Source organism: Macrosteles quadrilineatus, unplaced genomic scaffold (assembly GCF_028750875.1).
Source record: "Macrosteles quadrilineatus isolate MER2022 unplaced genomic scaffold, UCM_ALF_1.0 Scaffold_3__2_contigs__length_128488019, whole genome shotgun sequence".
NCBI classification, from domain to species: domain Eukaryota; kingdom Metazoa; phylum Arthropoda; class Insecta; order Hemiptera; family Cicadellidae; genus Macrosteles; species Macrosteles quadrilineatus.
Window position 1 is genome coordinate 48203422 of NW_026542596.1, and position 21575 is coordinate 48224996.

The 21575-nt window shown below is 35.9% G+C and overlaps 1 protein-coding gene across 6 annotated transcripts in view; it reads left to right on the forward strand.

Annotated features, from left to right (window-relative positions):
- LOC128989670 (cGMP-dependent protein kinase, isozyme 2 forms cD4/T1/T3A/T3B) overlaps positions 1-18670 on the forward strand; it is a 224681-nt gene extending 206011 nt beyond the window's left edge. For 3 of the 6 annotated variants that reach the window (XM_054411640.1, XM_054411642.1, XM_054411638.1), the window contains 10 exons: positions 204-281; positions 1290-1384; positions 5609-5755; positions 6969-7119; positions 9152-9315; positions 10303-10480; positions 15135-15264; positions 15619-15745; positions 16479-16541; positions 17053-18670. In XM_054411640.1, coding sequence (XP_054267615.1) covers positions 204-281; positions 1290-1384; positions 5609-5755; positions 6969-7119; positions 9152-9315; positions 10303-10480; positions 15135-15264; positions 15619-15745; positions 16479-16541; positions 17053-17218 — 1299 coding nt within the window. In that variant the 3' untranslated portion in view covers positions 17219-18670. The remainder of the gene's footprint in view (positions 1-203; positions 282-1289; positions 1385-5608; positions 5756-6968; positions 7120-9151; positions 9316-10302; positions 10481-15134; positions 15265-15618; positions 15746-16478; positions 16542-17052) is intronic. The other 3 variants (XM_054411641.1, XM_054411643.1, XM_054411639.1) reach the window with 1 other exon arrangement.
- The last annotated feature ends 2905 nt before the right edge of the window (positions 18671-21575 follow it).

A 21575-nucleotide genomic window follows, 5' to 3' on the forward strand; every position in this document is an offset into this window, starting at 1 on the left:
GTGGAGATATCAAGGTTCTAATGTATAGTAGTGAATTAACAATCTAATTTACGTTTAGAGCACTTCCTTTGTATTTTTCATTGTTACTTTTAATAAATAGTTTATTAAAGTTTGTTGGGTGACAGTAAATTAGTTCTCTGATGCTACTATGTGTTACTAAAAGTATAATCTTTTTACAATTTTAACATCTTGTTTTCCCGCAGACGTTCTACAACGAGGGAGACTACATCATCAGGCAAGGGGCGAGAGGTGACACCTTCTTCATCATTAGTAAAGGAAAAGTAAGTAAAAATTTAATCCATTTATTTTGCTTAGTACGTAAAATTCATAGTATCCATGGTTGGACAGTAATAGGTGTAATCAGGGCTCAATTTGTAAAAAAATAGGTGCCTGAACTGTAACCTACAGATATTATGACCCCCCCCCCCCATGCCAATATGAACGCTGTTCTGTCACAAATCGAGCACTGGGTGTAGTCAAAAAACTGTTTTTTTCTTTTATGCACATTTTACTTGATGAACTTAAGCAGAAATCCTTGTTGATATTTGCTTGGTAAAAGTAACACATCAGTTTGGTCCGTGATCTTGTGAAGAGGATAAGTTTGTTGTCAGTACAGTAGAACCTCGATAGTTCAACAAGGGCCGTGTCGGCAGAGGCCGATGATGGGTACACCGAGGAAAAAAACTGGAGCTTTCTCTTTGCTTTCGTGCATGCAAAAACTCAATACTTTAGCCATCCCATTTAATTTTTTTTTCTAACTCACAAAGTGAAAATCAGTTGACTATTACAAACTATTTACATACAGTAAGAAGCCAAAGAACGTACAGTAGAGATGCAAGTTGATATGTTTGTTTTTTTGTGTCATACTATTCTTTAAATTGGTTTGCTTTATCTAGTGTTTTAATAGGCTATTCCCTGTGTGTAAATGTCCAATATACTCCCTATTATCAGTAGAACATCTATTCCTATTCATTCCAGGATTCTAAAACAAAATTCAATGTTCATTTACAAAGTTTCTCTCCATAAATTAACTCAACTCTGCGCATCTGTGGAAGGCTTTTGTTTGTGTGCTTAAGTAACTTTGTGAAAATAATTTGTTAGTTTTTGTTACAGTATCAAAATAACATTATTAACACACCTAATTTTTGTAGTGTGGTTGCAAAATCAACTTTGACAAATTGTAGTCCCTATTAGATGGTGCTTTAGTTACACAACCACTGTGTATGGTATAGCATATTTTTTGCAACAATATGTGTTTGTGTTTCATATCTAGCATTGTATTGTTCTAGGTCAAAGTTACGATAAAGCAGCCTAACACAGAAGAAGACAAATTCATCCGACAACTTAGTAAAGGAGACTTCTTCGGAGAGAAGGCGCTTCAAGGGTGAGTTTCAACTTACATTATATACAATTAATTTGATTTTTTCCTGGGTAAACTCATGTAAACTGAGTACGGTTTCCTTTCATTTACAACTATAAATTAATATCTGTAACTCGTAATATGTAATTCCTCAATACAGATACTTATTGAATTTCACATTCTATCTGTAACTGTGGACTTGTTTAACATATTGCCTACCAATTTGGTAAAGGTAGACAAAATTTCAATGTTGAATTTTCATTGACAAAGATTGAGGTACCCATAATATCAGTGATTTTGGTGAAATCTTTTCTCAAAATGTCTAGCTCCTCAAAGATGTGTTACAAACGCACAAATTTATTCCTGTAAAAACCTGAATGCTGATTGTACTAGTTTCAGTACAATGTTACTAAGAGATTCTATTGATAATAGAATCTTGTTGATACCTCACAATGTTAATGTTGAGTAAAAATGTACTTTTACATATTATACCATCTTTTTACTTTTTTTAATGTACGTATTATGGTTTGCAGAAAAATATCATATTTAGCTTTCAACTTTTAGGAATTTCATAACATAACAGTTGCAACTTACACGTACAACCTTCTCAATTGTACTCATATAGTTTATATTTAACCGTTTATCCTCATTTTCACTAGTTAACACACTATCTACTTACATTTCAAACCTTCGATAAAACTTTTACAAAAGTAATTTACTTGCTGAACTTCCATTCAATATCCAACACGAACCAATCACAAATCACAAGCATATGCTAATCTGAGCCTCCAATAGGAACTATTGGTTTTTACTTTGGGCTGCAGATCCAACAGATTGCTTTTAAACAATTTCGCTGGTCACTTCATCTGGGACCGTAACTCCAGGTGATAATTGACTGCTTGGTGAGTGGTTTGGCATGGAATCAGAGTGTCATCATTGTCCATGTCAGCATTGGTTCATGAGTTCTGTCCTGACAATTGACTCTTGATAACCTGACTTAAGACAAAGTTTGAATCTTGGCTGGGACGCTTGTTTCATTATTGTGAAAGCATTTCACTAATGATTCTGTGGTGTCTATTTGAGGGGTTATTTCACTTTGTTAATATTTCACCTCAGTGTCTAGGCTCACTTTGTAGAAAGAGAGCTGTTCATAAATTTAACTCTCCAAACTTTAAATTTAACTGTCTCCAATTATTTCCCATCCCGACCATGAGAGCTATTCCAAATTTGATAACACCACGTTGTTTACGTTTCTCACTAATATTGTAGACGGTATCCACCTAAATGTGATGATTGGTCTTGTTGTCTAGTTGATAACGATGTGAAGGAAAATCAGTGCTCTCATCAGGCATGAATCTGATTATGTGATAGGTTTTTGAGAATTGGATTAGTCCATAGAAACAGTGATGGATTTGCGGTACATGCGGCCTTAGACCAAATTAACACTTTGTGGCCCCCACCCCTTAGTTGGAACTCTATGGCGATCGTGATGAAATCATAAACCTCACAGGGACATCATCGTCCCCCGTGATCATGTTAAGTTGTGTTTTTGTATAAAAAGATCCAATTTGTCTTTAAAAAAGTTTTATCCAAAACGCTGCGGCCTAGTCAGCCTAGTGGTTAATACAACACTTTACAGAAATCTAATAAAACTAGAACTAGTTGATTTGATTAGATTTGATTTTGATTTGAAAATTTTTTCTCATATTATTTTTGGATAGTACAACCTTTATTTAAATATAAAAAAACCTAACAAGTGCTATGTAATGAATCAGGTACCACGATTTTTAACTTTTGATAGTGCTTTTACGTAAAGTTTAATCCTTACGGATATAGTACAATTATCCTAAAATCCTAAATAGTAAATATTGAACCAAAGTACGTATACCCCAAACATACAGAATGTTAGACAATTGAGCATATCATACTTTCTTGTGTTGTTATGTCTTGTTAGTTATTTATCTTCATGCTTTCTGTCCTCTGTCTTCTGTAATTCTTTCAGTAACTTAATTAGATTTTTGCTTTGATTGTCAGATTCAGTTTTACTTTTTTATAATAACAATTCATACCAAAGCCATATTGTGACTGTCCATACCACTGTTATACAAAATTGCACTCTTCTTTAAATGTTTTATTTAATTTAAATTGTTTCATCGAGAAATTAATGTTTTTCTACCGTATAATGTCATATGAATTTTACTTATTTTTTATTTTTTTATTCAGGAGTCTAAATTATTAGTGGTAGTGGTTAATGACAATTAGTATTCAATCATAATGAGATCTGAAATGCATTAATATTCCATAATATACGGTTTACAACCTAAGCTAATACAAAAGAATATAATAGACTTCAATAAAATCAAATTTACTATTTAAAATTTTTTTTAATTTAAATGTTTTGCGCTAACAGGGAGCGGCAAAATGATCTTACAGTTTTTTTGCCGCCCTGTCGAGCGAGTGAGTGGGGGAGGGTGGTGGGAATAGGGGCGTTTCATATTCTATGTGCGGACATTTTTAGTAGCCATGGAACTGTGGACAGCTGAGCACCATGCATTTGTAGTGAAGGGGTTTTTTAAAACTGGCAATTCCAGTGTAGCTGTTCAGCGGCAGTTCCGTAGACGTTTCAATGTGGGTGCAAAGGGAAAAGTCCCTACTCAAAACTCTATTTTGCTATGGATGGGTAACTTCAGAGCTACTAGTTCAGCATTGAAAAAAGTCAACAGGCCGTCCAAGGTCAGCCTGGACACCAGAGAACGTCGAGAGAGTGAGAGAAGCCGTGGAAGATAGTCCTCAGCGGCCAGCACGTAAATAAACTGCAGATCTGCACATGTCTGGGTGCTCGGTAGAAGAGTATTACGACATAGATGAAGTAATGATTACGATACGACCTGCACTTAGATTCATACAAAATGGCAATCGCGCAACGGTTGACGCCCAGTAGTTGAACCCAGTGAGATGCAACGGGCATATCATTTTCAGAACAAGTGATTGTTTTGCTTACACGTGACAAAATTGTCATTATGTGCAAAGAAGCGCACTTTCAACCACACCACACAGTCTTCCCCAATCTCTTTACATTCTCTGGCGTCCAGGCTGACCTTAGATGGCCTGTTGATTTTAGTTTCAATGCTGAACTAGTAGCTCTAAAGTTACCCACCCACAGAAAAATGGTGTTTTAAGTTGGGACTTTTCTTCTTTGACCCACATTGAAACGTCTACTGAACAGCTACACAGGAATTGCCACTTTAAAAACACGTCCATTACAAATACATGGTGCTCAGCCGTCCATAGCTCCAGGGCTACTAAAAATGTCCGCATATTGGTTTTGTAACGCCTCTCTTCCCACCACCCTCCACTACTCACGACAGGGCGGCAAAGAAAATTGTCAGATCATTTTGCCGCTCCATGAGTTTTAAGGTAAATGACAATAACACAAACAAAAATTGAAAATCTTAAACTAATTGATACTACTTACTTTATTGTGTACAGTTTAAGCTAAGACAAACAAATATTTTAAATACAAAAAAAGTTTACTGTTTTTTTTATATTTTCTTACTTTACTCGCCAATGTCAGTTTTTCATTAGTTAGAAAATGCATTTTTAAATACTTAAAAATCATGTTTCTCATAGTTTTCATTTTCCAAATGGTTTTACGTAGTTAGTTGGACTTCATAATAAAAATAATATGTGGTTGTTTTTTCAAGCACTGATGCAATTTTCTGTAAAAGTGAATTACAGTAGTTTAATAATAATAATAATAATAATAATAATAATAATAATATCTTTTTAAATCATTTGACACAACTCTGCATTGAAGTGAATAAGTGTCAATTTATACTTTTCTGCAAAATAAAAGAAGAAATGAAAATTTTTAATCCACAACGGATGTGTATTAGTTACTCTTCTTAATCTTCTTCTTAGTGTTTGGTGAAATTTGAACCCAGGGCCTCGGGGACGGAAGCCCCACACTCTACCACTAGACCAGCACACTCCCTACGGATTATCTATTTTGATTTGTGGGGTGACCTTGAATAAATTTTTTTTATGCCAAAAATGTTACAAGCTACCATTATGAATGACACAGTTAAATTAATTCAGTCATCCTTTAAAACCCCATATTTACACCCTAACCTAACCCATAGGATGACTTTTGGTACCTCTCAGTGGATGTTACTATGTACTATAAACCATAAGGTTCTATTGTGTAAAGTTAATGATTGTTACTGATGATCCATGTTTGTTTGGCAGAGACGATCTGAGGACAGCCAACATAGTAGCGGACGACCCAGAGGGCGTCACTTGCTTGGTAATTGACCGAGAGACGTTCAACCAACTCATCTCCAGCCTCGATGAGATCAGAACTCGATACAAGGATGAAGCTGTCGAGAGGAAAAAGTCAGTAAAGTTTATACATCCACTAAATTTCTAAAGTAAAATTTAGCTTTACTAGCAATTTATTATTTAAAGAAACATTTATTTCTCTTTAACTTAAATATTTTTTTACTCCTCCATTAGTTTATAAAAAAAGTAAAATTAGTTTGTTAGCAAATTGGTTTTTGCTCAAATTGTCAGTTTTCAAATAGCAGAATGTAGACTGAGGCTACTTTTGTTGTCACTTGTTTTGAGAGATGAGGAGAACTTTTAGTAGCCAAATATCCTAAATTATTGTGATAATTTTTCACTTGTTCGAAAAAATTACTTATTAAAATTATCTCACTTATAAAAAGTTCATATCAAAATAAAATTATAAAAAAATTACAAAAGTTAAAAAAATTCTCAATTTTTTGTTATATAAGGAAAGAGACCAATTTAATCAATATAAGTCCAGAAGTCTTTGATCATGTTTGTAGTGATTATTTTCCTATTGCAACAAATCAAAGCACATTGCATGTGTTCTGAGCACAGCTATCACTGGCATTAAGTTCATGTTTTTGTTGCATTGCTCACTTCCAAATAGGACCTGCACTTTCGTAAGTATGCAACCGTAATCAAACGTATCACGTTTTCACCATTTACATATTTTCATCTTGTTATTCCTGGTAGAGTTATGTATATTGGTTATATACGTGAATGTTTAAGTTGTGAGACTTATTGCAGTTTGTTGAAACAACAAGTTGTGACTCTCAATTAAAAAAGAGTTCATGCCGTTAACATGTCTTAGTTTGATTTACATCAGAAAAACTAATTGAAATACACTCATACATTACAAATGTGCATGTGAAATGAGCGTTGTAAAGTTCTAATACTATTTTTCTTGTTTACACATAATAAAATTTTGACTCACATTAAGGATTTCTTTAAGTTTATTCTCAATTTTTGAATCTTGATATCTGATAGTCGAAGAAAGTTTTTTTTAGAGTTCAAAAAGTTTATGAATGAATGTGGGGTTATTCACAAAACAACTGCACCATACCACCCAAACTTAAAAAGTCAAGAGAATATACATGCAGACTGTTAACAAGGAATTGAAATCTATGGAGGGAGAAAAGGGAACATATTGGATGATTTCAAAAGTTTGCATTTGTTGAAAGATTTCCTTGAACAAATACAGTAAAGGGAGAAGTCTATTAGCTAAAATACTCAAAGCGATATTTCATGTTTGTGTTAGCAGGATCAATGAGGAGTTCAAGGATGTTAAGTTGTCGGACTTGCGAGTGTTGGCAACTCTGGGTGTTGGAGGCTTCGGTCGTGTAGAGCTTGTACAAATTTCTGCTGATCCAGCGAGATCCTTTGCTCTAAAACAGATGAAGAAGAGTCAGGTTTGTAATTTTTACCTTTAAAACCATCATCTGTAATCTATAAGCTAGTACTCTTGAATATTCGGTAAAGTCTTCAATATGCCTCTGACATTCCTAAAAATGGACAGAACTTAAAATTGTATCACAAATTTTTATAAGTTATTGTACATTATTAAATAAGAGACTAGTAAATGCCAAATAATGATAGGCTATATTATTATGCTGTTCATCTATATAAATAAAATTAGAGTTTTGTCTGTACATTGCTCAGAATCATAAACTTTTAGGTTATTTTTACGTTTTATACATTAAAGAAACCGAAACAAATCTCATCTAAATTTCTGTCTGTCTGTCTTCCTGTCTGTCACGGCCCAAGAGCCATTTTACGCGGCCTTCTCCTGAAAAACGAGAGTACCTACCTATCAAGTTACAAATCATTTTAATGTATTCACTGGATTGGCGAGATTGTCTTTAGCCATTAAAATATGGCGTCACTACTTTGTAAATAAAATGACGGACGTTTAGAAACCCAATTTTGTGCAATTTTTTGTAAAGTTTTCTCCCAATGTTTATCACATATTCATCTATGAAATAACGAACAGCGCTGTTTGAATCAAGAGTATTTCTTCTAGCTGTCACTGATATGTTTACATTGAATGTTGTTTACAAATACCGTAACCAATTCCGATCTTGTTTTGAAAGCAAATCCAAATCAAGTAAGATTAAAAACGTTTTTCCTTACATAACGGATTAATTAATCGCAAGTGCAATAATTTGTAGGGTAACCGTAAATGAAAATAGAGATTCTTTGTGTGTAAAATTGTTCTTGAGTTTCGATAACTGGGGAAAAGACCTTGAATCAGTGTTGTATATGACTGGGAAACTTACATTTTTTAAATGAGCATTTTCAGTTGAGACTCGGCACATGACCGACGTGCGTCTACATGTCCATAGTAAAAATAAAAGTAGGCCTACCGTGTATTTATGTTTTATTCGTCATGTGTATAAGTGTACAGTTCGTGTATGTGTTTCAAAAACTCCAAGACGCACCTAATGGGGAATCTCAAGACCTTATATTAGGACTGATGATGGCGATTTAATTTCGCCAAAATGCGTAATAGGAAATGCTGTAATAGGATACATTAGGATCGACCGGCGGACACAGGTAATTTAACCTTTTATAGATTGTCATACCGATCCGGAACAACAACAAACAACATAAAATGAAGTTATGTATAATAGTTTGGCCAGCATATCTGAAAATATGTAAACCAACTGCTGTTCTTTATACTGTATATAAGAAGGTTTCAACTGAATACTATAAGATCCGCGTGTGTAGAACGGGTACACAGCTAGTTTATAGATATTTTTGTTGATTGAGCATTTTTAAGTGAGATTAAAGGGAGAAAGAAGTTGTTGGGTGACTATTTTATTTTATTGATTGCATATTCAATGAAACAACATATTCTGTCAGCTGAGAACACTGTGTTTAGTAGTAATATGTAAATATTTCATTACACTTAATCGTGACATATGTCTTTCAACAATGTCACAATGTGAATCAACAATGTGATCTCTTTTGGTGTAGGTATCGTATTGCCAGATAGATAAGTGCCGTAAGATTACCTTAGCTGCCTGTGCCTACTGTCATAACTACTAAACTTACTTTTAATATTTAGTTTATTACTATATTAGAAGATCAGTTCAGGATTCTCAAAAACAACATATAGAGACTTAAAGTATTTTGTTAAGCTTTTAGAAAGAAAATTCCAGATTCTAGACAGCCCTAAACGCATACAGTGTCTTGTAATTAATTAAATACAAAAATTGTCTGATGGAGGATATTTTCCTCAACCCTTAGAAGAAGACGTTGGTTTGCCCTTCTGCAACAATTTCCTACAGACACCCTTGTTTAAGAGACAATGTGCACTGTACATCTGTAGTTTGTCATCATTTTAGTTAATGATTGAGACTGGATTATCCACGTGCCTATCCATTTCCTTTATCCTATGTTTGTAATAACGATGTACAAGTTGCTATGTTGTTGTTGCAGATTGTAGAGACAAGACAACAACAGCACATCATGTCTGAGAAGGAGATTATGAGTGAAGCAGACTGTGATTTCATCGTCAAACTGTTCAAGACGTTCAAAGACCGCAAGTACCTCTACATGCTCATGGAGTCCTGCTTGGGCGGAGAACTATGGACTATTCTCAGGTATGTGACTTGTGTTACTAGGAACATTATTTTCAAAAGTGTATTCATGTTTCTAAATTTTTGTTATAACAAGTGTAATGGTCTCTTTATTTTAAATCTTCATGTCTTTATGGGCCTGGGCGTTTCGTGAACGTCGAAGCGTTTCGATTTCCTTAGGCCTGTGCAAAGAACTTGCAAACAAGGAGTACAGTACAAAAATAAAATCACTGGTAAATTTTTATGGTGGCATAGAGGCGTTAACTGACCACATTGCTGCTTTTAATTTGTTATTTGTTGCATTACTGACTGAGCCATTCACTATTCATACAGTTTCTACACTGGCTTGTCCTTATTTAACACTGCCACAATTATCTGTTCAGTTTTTATTTTGTTGAGGGCACACCCACACGTTTGATATAAATTGGAACATTGTATTTCAAGAAGTTATTTCTTACTATAAGAAGCTACGAGTACTCTCTGGTTTGGAGGTTACTTCTGGAAATAAATTTTACAAAATAAAGTTATCCACAATGATGACATTTGAATCATGTTAAACTTTTAATTACAGTTAAAAAATTAGAAACTCTGTATGACCTCAGATTTGAAGAGGCAACAATATAAAGCTTTTAAAAACTAGTTTAAATCAATGAGTAAGGTGAATATTTTTGCAAATAGGTAACGGTTAAAAAAATAATAAATAAACATAAAGCTTGATTGATAAATGATTAGAAGAGTTCTATCCAAAAAAATAAAGGGATTTGAACCTCTATACCCAAAAGCAGTTGTGATTCTTTTTTCATACAAATTACCACTGGCCATAATAACATTGCCCCCACCAAGCAACCACAATATGTTTCCTCTATATTTCATCTTTCTCTACTGTCATAATTAATTATTAAGAAATCAAAACATCAGTTAATCATGAAATATTTACATACAAATGCTGTTGTATATTTACTCTAAATAATAGTATTTCTGTTACATGCTTAACATGACTGTTGTGTTCAGGGACAAAGGTCATTTTGACGATGCCACTACGAGGTTCTACACAGCTTGCGTGGTCGAGGCTTTTGATTATCTTCACTCTAGAAACATCATCTACAGGGACCTTAAACCTGAGAATCTACTGTTGGACATCAACGGTTATGTCAAACTGGTTGACTTCGGGTTTGCCAAGAAATTACTGGTAAATTATGTTTAGACTTATGTGTACTGCACTGTAAATGTTTCTGTACTGTAAGATCCTTATCCTCTCACTTAAGATTTAAAAATCATTATTTTATTTAGAGAAAAAATGCAATTTCAAAATCTTGGATATACATAAATAAAAATGTGATCACTAAATTTAGTGAATTTTATATTACCAGTATTTGTAATAATAACTTTGGTCAGAAAGTTTACAAAATGGTGTACTTGGAAGTAGGGATGGACGGGATTGAATTTTTAGTTCGGGACAGGACGGGACGGGATTTTTATTTCCTTCCCAATTTTCGGGACGGGACGGGACGGGATTTTTTTCTGTGCATAAAAAGAAAGAACTGTATTGCAGTTACCAAAAAAGACATACGAAATCAATTTTTACCATTTGTGGCACTGATCTATAAAAACCAAAAAATGGGTAACAATTTACAGGTACCTATAGAAACTTGTGACTCGCGGGTCACGAGGTGATTGTCTGTATGACTCACGGTCATGGCGCGATCGTCGTCATGACTCGCGGTCACGGCGCGATCGTCGGTATGACTTCGCGGTCACGGGGTTATCGTCGGTATGACTCCACGGTCACGGCGCGATCGTCGTCATGACTCGCGGTCACGACGCGATCGTCGGTATGACTCGCGGTCACGGCGCGATCGTCAGCATGACTCGCTGTCACGGGGTTATCGTCGGTATGACTCCACGGTCACGGCGCGATCGTCGTCATGACTCGCGGTCACGGCGCGATCGTCGGTATGACTTCGCGGTCACGGGGTTATCGTCGGTATGACTCCACGGTCACGGCGCGATCGTCGTCATGACTCGCGGTCACGGCACGATCGTCGGTATGACTTGCGGTCACGGCGCGATCGTCGGTATGACTCCGCGGTCACGGGGTTATCGTCGGTATGACTCCACGGTCACGGCGCGATCATCGTCATGACTCGCGGTCACGACGCGATCGTCGGTATGACTCGCGGTCACGGCGCGATCATCGGTATGACTCGCGGTCACGGCGCGATCGTCGGTAGGACTCGCGGTCACGGCGCGATCGTCGGTAGGACTCTGCGGTCACGGCCCGATCGTCGAAATGACTTCGTCTCACGGCGCGATCGTCGGTGGGACTCCGTGGTCACGGCGCGATCGTCGGTATGACTCGCGGTCACGGCGCGATCGTCGGTAGGACTCCGCGGTCACGGCGCGATCGTCGAAATGACTTCGTCTCCTGCGTTCGCGGACCTATCGCTCGCAATAACGGCGTTATCGGCACTCGCGAAGCGGAAAAATCGCCGACGATCGGACCAAATCCCGTCCCGAAAAATTCCCGAGTCAAATGTAATCCCGTCCCGATAATCGGAAATATTTTTTTCCCGAAAAATTCCCGAAATTTCGGGACCCGTCCATCCCTACTTGGAAGTTTTAAATGCTGTGCTGGTTTTTAAGGCAGGATGAACATAAAAAAATATCACGTATTTGAGTAGGAAAGTGTTCTTAATTCTTACCCTCTATTAGAAGTTGAGTGACCTTGCTAAATGTTGAGTGAACTACCAAACACTCTGGACTAAAACTATATCGCGAGGATAGCAAGAGCTCCTCTAAGATAGAGAGTCGCAAAGGCTTTTAGTGTGTATCATACAAATCTTTTTGAGAACGCCCGCTCTCTGCTACCCAAAAACTGATCAAACCTCAATTTAACCTGCCTATAGGACGCTTCTTTCTTTTATTTTGGACGTGTAACTTTTCAACCAATCTCTTAAACAGTCAGGTAGTCCTCTCTAAGTTTTCTCGGTTTCACCAACCGACAATACAGGTTTATTAAATGAGATGGACTATCAGATTGACACCTCTTTATTTTGCATAATAATAAATAGGCCTAATGCAAATCGGCCAATACATTACATTCCATGCAAATAAGGTGGGGTCTTCTCATGCATATAAATAGTCCACATGCTCAATCCGAGCTCAATCCTATACTCTAATACGAGCAATGTTTGCTTGTATGTATGTATGTATGCTTGCTTGCTTGCTTGCTTGCTTGCAAACAAGATCTCAAAAACGGCTCCGACGATTTTCTTCAAATGTTGTAAATAGTTTATTTCTGGCCTAAAAACGAGTTTACTGCAGTTAGAACTGCCAACAAAAATCTAATTACGTAGAAAAATGAAACTGAAAATCACATTTTTTAACATTAGTCTTATGGGTTGCTAGGTAACCATGTTGGCTGAATTAAATAACAAGGAAAAAGTAAACAAAAGACTTGAAGTTGTAGCATGTGTTCATAATAAGCCAACTACCCACAGTATACTAGCAAATTACAAATACAGTACAAAAGGAAAAACATCACTTGTTAATATTTAGCAAAGATTATACTGAAGATTACTCGATACATTGTAGTCAAGGGTAGCAGTGCAAAATCTGGAATCTGTTTATGACGATTAGATTAGGGTATCTGCAATCCTAAAATGCTATGGGAAGGGGAGGAAACAGGTCCGCGACGTGGGAAGTGGTGAAGGAAGTAGTAAAGGCAATCATAAAATAATATGGGAATAGAGGGAAACAGGTCCGTGACGTAGGAAGTGATGAAGGAAGTAGTAAAGGCAAGCAGTCCGGAGTGTGGGAACTGTTTATGTTGATTAGATTAAGGTATCTGCAATCCTAAAATGCTATGGGAAGGAAGGAAACCCGGTCCGCGATGTAGGAAGTGGTGAAGGAAGTAGTCAAGGCGAGCTGTCCGGAGTGTGGGAACTGTTAATGACGATTAGATAAGGGTATGGGCAATCCTGAAATGCTATGGGAAGGGAGGGAAACAGGCCAGTGACATAGGAAGTGGTGAAGGAAGTAGTCAAGGCGAGCTGTCTGGAGCGTGGGAACTGTTTATGATGATTAGATTAAGGTATTTGCAATCCTAAAATGCTATGGGAAGGGAGGGAAACAGGTCCGCGACGTAGGAAGTGGTGAAGGAAGTAGTCAAGGCGAGTAGTCCAGAGTGTGGGAACTGTTTATGACGATTAGATTAAGGTGTCTGCAATTCTGAAATGCTATGGGAAGGGAGGAAAACAGGCCCGTTACGTTGTAAGTGGTGAAGGAAGTGTAGTCAAGGCGAGCTGTCCGGAGTGTGGTGTCTGTTAATAACGATTAGATTAACCCTCCCAGTGTTATTTGACGAAAATTCGACAAGCAGCACACTTTGTGTAGTGTTACTTGTCGATTTTTCGACACGCAGACATCGTTTACGGCGAAGGCTCTATGACTGACTGAATCGGATTGAACTGGATCGAGTTAGGTATCGTTCTTTCCGTAATATTCTAAGCTTTCTCCAGAGGTCTGTCTCTAAGCGCTATTCATTTTAGTTCCGAAAATATTGTAGCAGACAGCTGACGTGCGTGTATTTGTAAACAGCTAGGTTCCCCCGGACCGATGACTGATGTGTTTTATTACGTTTATCATTGTTTTAGTGTTAAAAATCAAAAGTAGTGATATACGTGGTGCATTATAAGAAGATTTAAGTGGTTTTGAAGTGCTGGTTGATGATCCTGAAGAAGTAGGTAGTGATATTGATGTAAATTATCAGCCAGATTCCTAGCTATGGTTAGGCTATGCATTCTTAGCTAAACGCTATGTACTGAAATCAGTTTTTTGCCCATAACTTATTTATTTGCAAATATACTTCCTTATATTATTATATATTTGTAATCCTCATAAAATTAAGAACAAAGTGGCTATTTTCAAATATTTATAGGCCTATAATTTATACAATTTCATTGAGCGCGAACTTATTTTTTTTTTTGAAAATTTTCGAAATTATATTTTTTACCTAAAATTTTTTTTTTTTTTTTAAATGTTCCTTATGTTTTATATATAATATTGAAGCCCATGATTTTCCAAACAAAATGGTATATAGAACATTAGAATTAACATTGTTTTAAGCTTCTCAGATCCGTTTTAATAAAACCTTGCAAATGCGCCAAAAATAGGTGGACATTAAGGCCTAAACTATGGACACTTGGAGGGTTAAGGTATCTACAATCCTAAAGTGCTATGGGAATGCAGGGAAACAGGTCCATGATGTAGGAAATGGTGTAGGACGTAGTAAAAGGCGAGCCGTGTGGAACTTGGGAATGGATTTATGTATCTCCAATACTAAGACTGCTTTCAGAGTGAACTAATGATTTTCCCCGAGCAAAGCTCGGTCCCCAGGTACTATGTTAAAACAGTTGATCATAAAATGAAAAATGTGGTTCAAAAATACAGACCTTCAATACTAAAATTCAGATGCTGAACCACTTGGCTTAGAAGCTAGTCAACAAACTTTTAACTAACCTGAATAATGAGGTGCTCTCAACACCGAGGACAGTAGTCAGGTCAACAATGGTGGTTCCGGCGCTTTCGACAGCTAGATTACCTGGGTCCTACCAGACCAAAAACATGAGACAATATTATTGAATCCTGTTTGTAATTCACATTTAAATATGCAATGTAAAAAATATGTTTTTAAAACAGCTTGACTCTTCGCAATGTCAGTTCTGGATATGTTAATTTTCAAATAGGCCTAGTCTTAAAAAAAATCCCTGACTTAAAAATATTCAAACAAAACTAAGAAATAGTGTTTTTGTAGTTTTACCAGTCTGTGTTTCTGTTTATAGCACGGCCGCAAGACATGGACATTCTGTGGTACGCCGGAGTACGTAGCGCCTGAGGTGATTCTTAACAGAGGCCACGATATCAGTGCAGACTATTGGTCCCTGGGAGTCCTCATGTACGAGCTGCTCACAGGTAAACATCAACCTAACTCATAAGTTCAGTATTGTCATGTAGTATATTATTACCACTACCAGGGCTGTTCAGCGGTGGTTAGAGCTCGAGACTCCGGTTCCTGGGGTCCAACCCCACCAAATCACCAATAGATTTTATCTAAGTAAGTGATATTGCCGTAACCCCTAGGTCTAGCCTGAAGCAATGTGAAAAACAATTCCGGGCTCGTGCCTAGCGTCCTAGGAAAAAAATAATAATAAAAATACCAGGGCTGTTTGTAAATAAAAATCTCCATCAAGCTCCTGTCAGGGTTCATGTCTGACACCAGCTACGTTTGGTCTTCATCCACTATGATTTAAATTTGTTATTTTACAGGAACCCCGCCTTTCACTGGTGCAGATCCAATGAAGACTTACAACATCATCCTCAAAGGCATAGATGCCATCGAGTTCCCTCGTAACATCACTCGTAATGCCACCGTTCTCATCAAGAAGCTGTGCAGGTACGCCTAACACACAATACAAATCTTTGTTTTTGCTGCAATTTTATTCTGCTTACCTTGAACTTATGTTAAAGTCTGAAGGATTATAGTGCTAATAAAAATATTATAGATTGAGGTTGGCATAATATACTCCTAATTTGTTTACCAACTTTTTACTATGAAAACTGTTTAGTCTTTGTTAACCACTTATTTACTAATATGTAAATTATGCAACTTTGGCATTTTCAATCCACTATCTAGTATTAGTTGAATAGTGTTTTAACATTATTGCTCCATTTTTCATATTTTGTAAGATGCAGCAATATAATGTTCCGATTATCTAATAGAGAGTGGCCTGATATGACAATAGTTAGTTATGTGATGGTCATTTCATAAATCCCCATCACATGTATGGAGGTAATAATGAGTACCACTCCTAGTGTTCAAATATACATTTTTTCAGCTAAATGTGTCCTAAAAATATTTAGGTTATGTATTTATTTTCCTGTTTATTAAATCATTTTCCCCCAATTGACGTTCACTTTAACGTCTGTTTATCCTTCAGTATTTTATCACTTGACAGAGTTCTGAAGTTCATATTGCATCTGTTTTATAGCATTTCCGACTGTTTTTATTTTGCTCATTTGACCAACTTAGTACTAAGTAAAACTAAAGTTCCTTTTACACTAATTTTTTGGCATTTTCTTTGAAAAATATGATTTCACTGTTCAATGATTATAACAATTTGTTACAGAGACAACCCAGCAGAACGGTTGGGTTACCAAAAAGGAGGCATCAGTGAAATTCAGAAACACAAGTAAGTAGCTTAGGGCGAAATGGACCAATCGATATTCACAACTGGTCCATATAGATTGGATGTCTAGACGACCTCAGTGTCAGAAAGTCAATGGTTGTCTGTACCATTAGAAGGGTTTGCAAGTTATAAAGTTGAACAGTCAAAACACTACCTGTAGCAGTCAGTCAAACTTCAAACACTTAGTCCAAACACTATCTTGGTTGCAAATTGGTTATAGCACTCGCCTTCAAATTTAAAAATTGCAGATTCGATCCCAAATTGGGTTATGACCTTGATGCTATCTGGTCTTTCAATTCATTATGCTAACCTGCAAAAGGATGATGTAAAGTATTAACAAGATCACAGTTTAAACCGTTCCCTTACAAAAAATATAAACATTGCTAACAGCGTGAAAACCCACATAATTATCAAGTAGCTTTTTTTTCTATATGGGAAGTTTACAAAAATTTAAGTAATGCATTATTTATGTTTTTATTTTGTTAGTTATATGAATCATGATTGACATTTCCAGATGGTTTGATGGGTTCAACTGGGAAGGTCTGCGTAACCGAACGCTGATCCCACCCATCCTGCCGAAGGTACGCAGCGTTGTAGACACGGGTAACTTTGATGAGTATCCACCAGACGCTGAGGGACCTCCGCCCGATGATATCAGTGGCTGGGACGCAGACTTCTAGCCTCAAGGGTTGTAACCAACGGCTGAACCTTCTATCCGGGATATTTATCTCCCGGAAGGTGTACATATTCCTATGTACCTGTACATTTTGTAAACTGTGAGAAAGAATTGTGAATGCGTACTTTGTAGATTTGAGGTTAGGTACGTTTGTCACCATGAACTGATGTGATTTGGTCAATGTACGTAAACATTTTTTTTATACAAGTGACGTTTAGGAAAATACCACAGATAAGTGCCTTGATCAATTTTATTATGTAGTGTAAGTTTCAAAATTTAGGAGTAGCCTATTTAATTTGTTGAGAAAATGTTCTGGTATGCCTCAGTTATATTGATTACAGTAATGCTCCTCAGAATCTCCTCAGATGAAAAACAATGACTTTGCCTTTTAACATTGTAATCTATATAAACTTTTTAGCTGATTACAAATATCTTTTGACTGTGCCATTTGTTGAGCTGCACTATTCAAGCAATGATCGAAATCAAAAACAAGGCAATAGAAACTTTTGTTTGAAGGTGATGATGTTTGTTGTGCCAAAATAATTTAGTGCAGTACACTGCTTCTAACAGTGAACTTGTGAAAAAGTATGTAAAATAATCTTTGACAATGCGCTTGACTGGAATTTCAGGCATACAGTTATTTTGTCTTTATACCTGACAATAAGAGTGTATTTTCTGAGAGGTAATAGAAAACACAGATTCTACATTGGTTTATCAAGTATTTTTGATATTTTGTATACATCTTCTGATACCCCCAAAGTGACTTCGAATTTTGAAAGCTTATTGCCTGTTATTGTGGCAATATGTCTTTGACAATTTGTAATAATTAGAAATGGCTAACTAATTCCCTAGGTATAGTCCTTTATAAGGTGAAATAATATATCTGATGTACGTTTTACAAATACTTGGTACCCGTACAATAAGCCCACCTTGGAAATAGCCTTCATGGAGTGCATGTTACTGAAAGTGTACACTAAATAAGAAAAAGTCAGTGACCTTATGATTTTGAAAGCTTTTTAATTTTTAAAGACAATTTTTAAATTTAAGCTAATTTTGGACTGATCTGATATTAAAATGTGATCAGTTTCCAGTCCTAGCGTGTTAATACTAATGTGAAATGTGATTTGTACAGATTGTATAAAGTGTAAGTTTTTTTACCGTTTGTTTAACTAAGATGGCTGTTTCTTGCCACATTTCTTCCTCGTGTATGTGACTTAGATCCATCGAGTCATTTGTTAGGAATAAATTATATATCGTTGTTAAAAAAGTTATAGTTTTATTTTTAGTTAGTAATTATCGCGTGTTATACAGACATGAATTTCTTATTTTAATGTTGATTGTTACATTTGACTAACAAACTTTTTACTATGATTGTTATGAAATGATGTTGTGCTGTTGTGAAAGCTGATTTTTACACAAGTGATGACAATACAAAATAAAAGTACGTAAATTGTTTTGTGCTGTGTCGTTCCTTTCTAACCAAATTATTTTAGTGAAGTAAGTCTTTTTTATTTGGTTTATACTTGGCTTGACAAACCTTATAGATCAAGATCATAAACTATATAGTAGAATAGACCATAAACAGCTAGAATACCTACTTTTTAAAATATTCTCTTGCAGACTCATCATGTTCTTTACTTCTTATATCTGTAAGACCAAACATTTCTCTACCATGGATTTATATTTGATGTCCCTTTGTATACACCAAAGTCCATGTAATATGAGAATTGTACATGGCTTAGTGGATAATTATTCCTTGGTGTGTTATGTCTCGGGGTAAAATTAGAAGCTTTATAGATTGGACTTAAACACATATCATTATTGAGGGTTCAAAAGGCCTTTTACACCTCTTTTACATCATACATATTTGTCCTTTTCAGTTACCGCGTGTCCGTATGTATAATGCTTCAGTAAAAGTAAAGTAGCCATTTTTATCTGGACCACTTTTTGCCGGAGCAATCTATACTCCATCTAACATTTGAATTGAACGTATAATTCAAGTGTAATGATTTAAGCTTTATTAGGTACTGACTAAGAGAAAACTTTCTTAAAATTAGAATGGCAATAATTAATTAGAGCACAACAAGGCTGCTCTCTCATGATAATGATTGATGGTTTTGTGACCTTCAGATCTATGCATGTCCTTTGCAACCGAAGCCAACCATTTCAGGCTCATGGCCAAGTATTCAAGTTTTGGCCGTGACAATCAGTAAACATGTGGCAATGATTTGTGTAATCTTCCTAACTGTCCTGCAGTTTAAAAAATGAAACTAGTTTATCATTAAGTCAAGACAGTTATTTTTTAGTAATTTGTCACGATTTTTTTAACCCTTCCAGGGCTAAATTAAATGGCGAAGGGCTGGAGCTAAATTATTTTTTGCCAAAAATTAAAAACTCAAGTGGTTGTGTTTTGTATTTATTTCACTTGAAATAATTCATGGATCATAAAAAGCTTTTCCTTACGGCTGAACTAATTTTTGTACAAAAGTTATGAAGAAAATAAAATTTGATTTGACGGATATTTCCGTCTTTGGCCCACAAAAAACATAAGGTGGGCGGCAGACGGATATATCCGTCAACCGTAGGCTATTCCTTCCCATTGTTTTATTTTTTATCCATAAAAATGAATCTATCATTCTGAAGTTAATCTAAACCCCTCAGTTCCGCTCCCATGTCCTCAATCCCATTCCCCGCCAAGACTTCCACTATGTTAAGACTGTTCTTCAGGTTCATCATATCCATCACATTCCATACTATTATTTTCACTGCCAAGTATAAAACCCCCCTCAGACATACTTTTATTAAGCATCTCAATAACATATTCAAATTTCAGATCGTTTGCATTTGCTCAATATAACATAAAAATTAAGAACAAAACACAAAATGTAAACATCACTCACTAACAACCATGTGTGAAGTGACAGCAATATTTACTTACACACTCTATGGTGCAAAATAGCTGAAACAGCCGCGGCAATTATTATTGCCAACCACAAAAACAAAATAACCCATTTATAATGCAGTGTAATGTTTATTACCCTATTATAAACATTGTATATCAATTCATTTTTTGGACGGATATATCCGTCTTTGGCCCAGAAAAGACATTTCTCGAGACGGATTTATCCGTTTTTAGCCCGGAAAGGGAAAGTAAACAAAGATTTACAGATATATCCGTCCATAGCCCTGGAAGGGTTAAAACCATCATTGCTTTAGTTTTTTCTATTGAAAACACATTCCATTTTGATGCTTTCGAATTTAGTAAAAGTATATAGATGGTAAAAGTGCAAGTGGGAGGAAAAGTATGATATTTACTATACCGTCATATATATTAAAAAGATGTCCGATTAAAAAAATTCTATGGTACGAAAAATACGATCCAGTTTTAGTATAGTAGTACCGTACATGTATGACATTCCATTTAACTGTTATTGGATTTATATTTCAATAAAAGTATCAAACGATTTTTGAGTTAAAAAACTGGTATGATGATTGTCTGGAGAATCCCATGTCCATTTCACAATTTCAGAAAAATTAGATTAAAACCGATTGATTACTTTAAATTAGATCCAACCGATGAATAGAATTTCAAATCAAACACTACATAATAATTGTTTAATACAGGACTTCAGTTTACTGGCTAATTTGGCTTTTTGCTCAGTTCATTTTCAAAAGGGACAAAAAACTTGTTTTACAGCTTGTTTTACAATGGGGGAAAAGAGTTGAAAATTACCAATCTGCAATGCTTAATGATTTATTGTCCTAATTTAAATTTTTTTACCCTATGGTCACTAGCAATAATAGAAATTGGTGTGCAGCAATAAATGCTACAGCCATTAGACTGTAATGTAATTATTTAAGCCATGAAATCAAATTTCATATAGCCAATAGTTTTACAAAATAAGCATAGGTATAAAGCTCCACAGACTGCGGAACTTCCGCCGTGCGGTGCGAAATTTTTTGTTGTGGAAATTACGCCGGGTAAAATCTGGAGGGGTGGTTCTTCTGACTGCGGAAATAACGTTGCGAAAATTCAGTTCTGTCCAAACTAGCGGCGAGTATGGTTAGGAAGAGTAGGAAAGCCCTCATGGCTTTAACTGTATGATGATGTTGTTGATATCTAATTGATGTCAAGTCATAGTGATCGAAGTGATATGAATCAAGACAGTGAAGGAGCTTACAACATACTCGTTCGTAAACATTTAGTAGACAACGAATCATATTTTAAGAGGTACTTCCGTGTGTCAAAAGACCAATTTTTCTTTTTGGGTGGTAAATATAGTAAATGGTAAATACAGATTACCTGTTTTCCCGGTCACAATAATTAATGGCTCCTCTCCGCTGGCGGATTCTGCACTGCT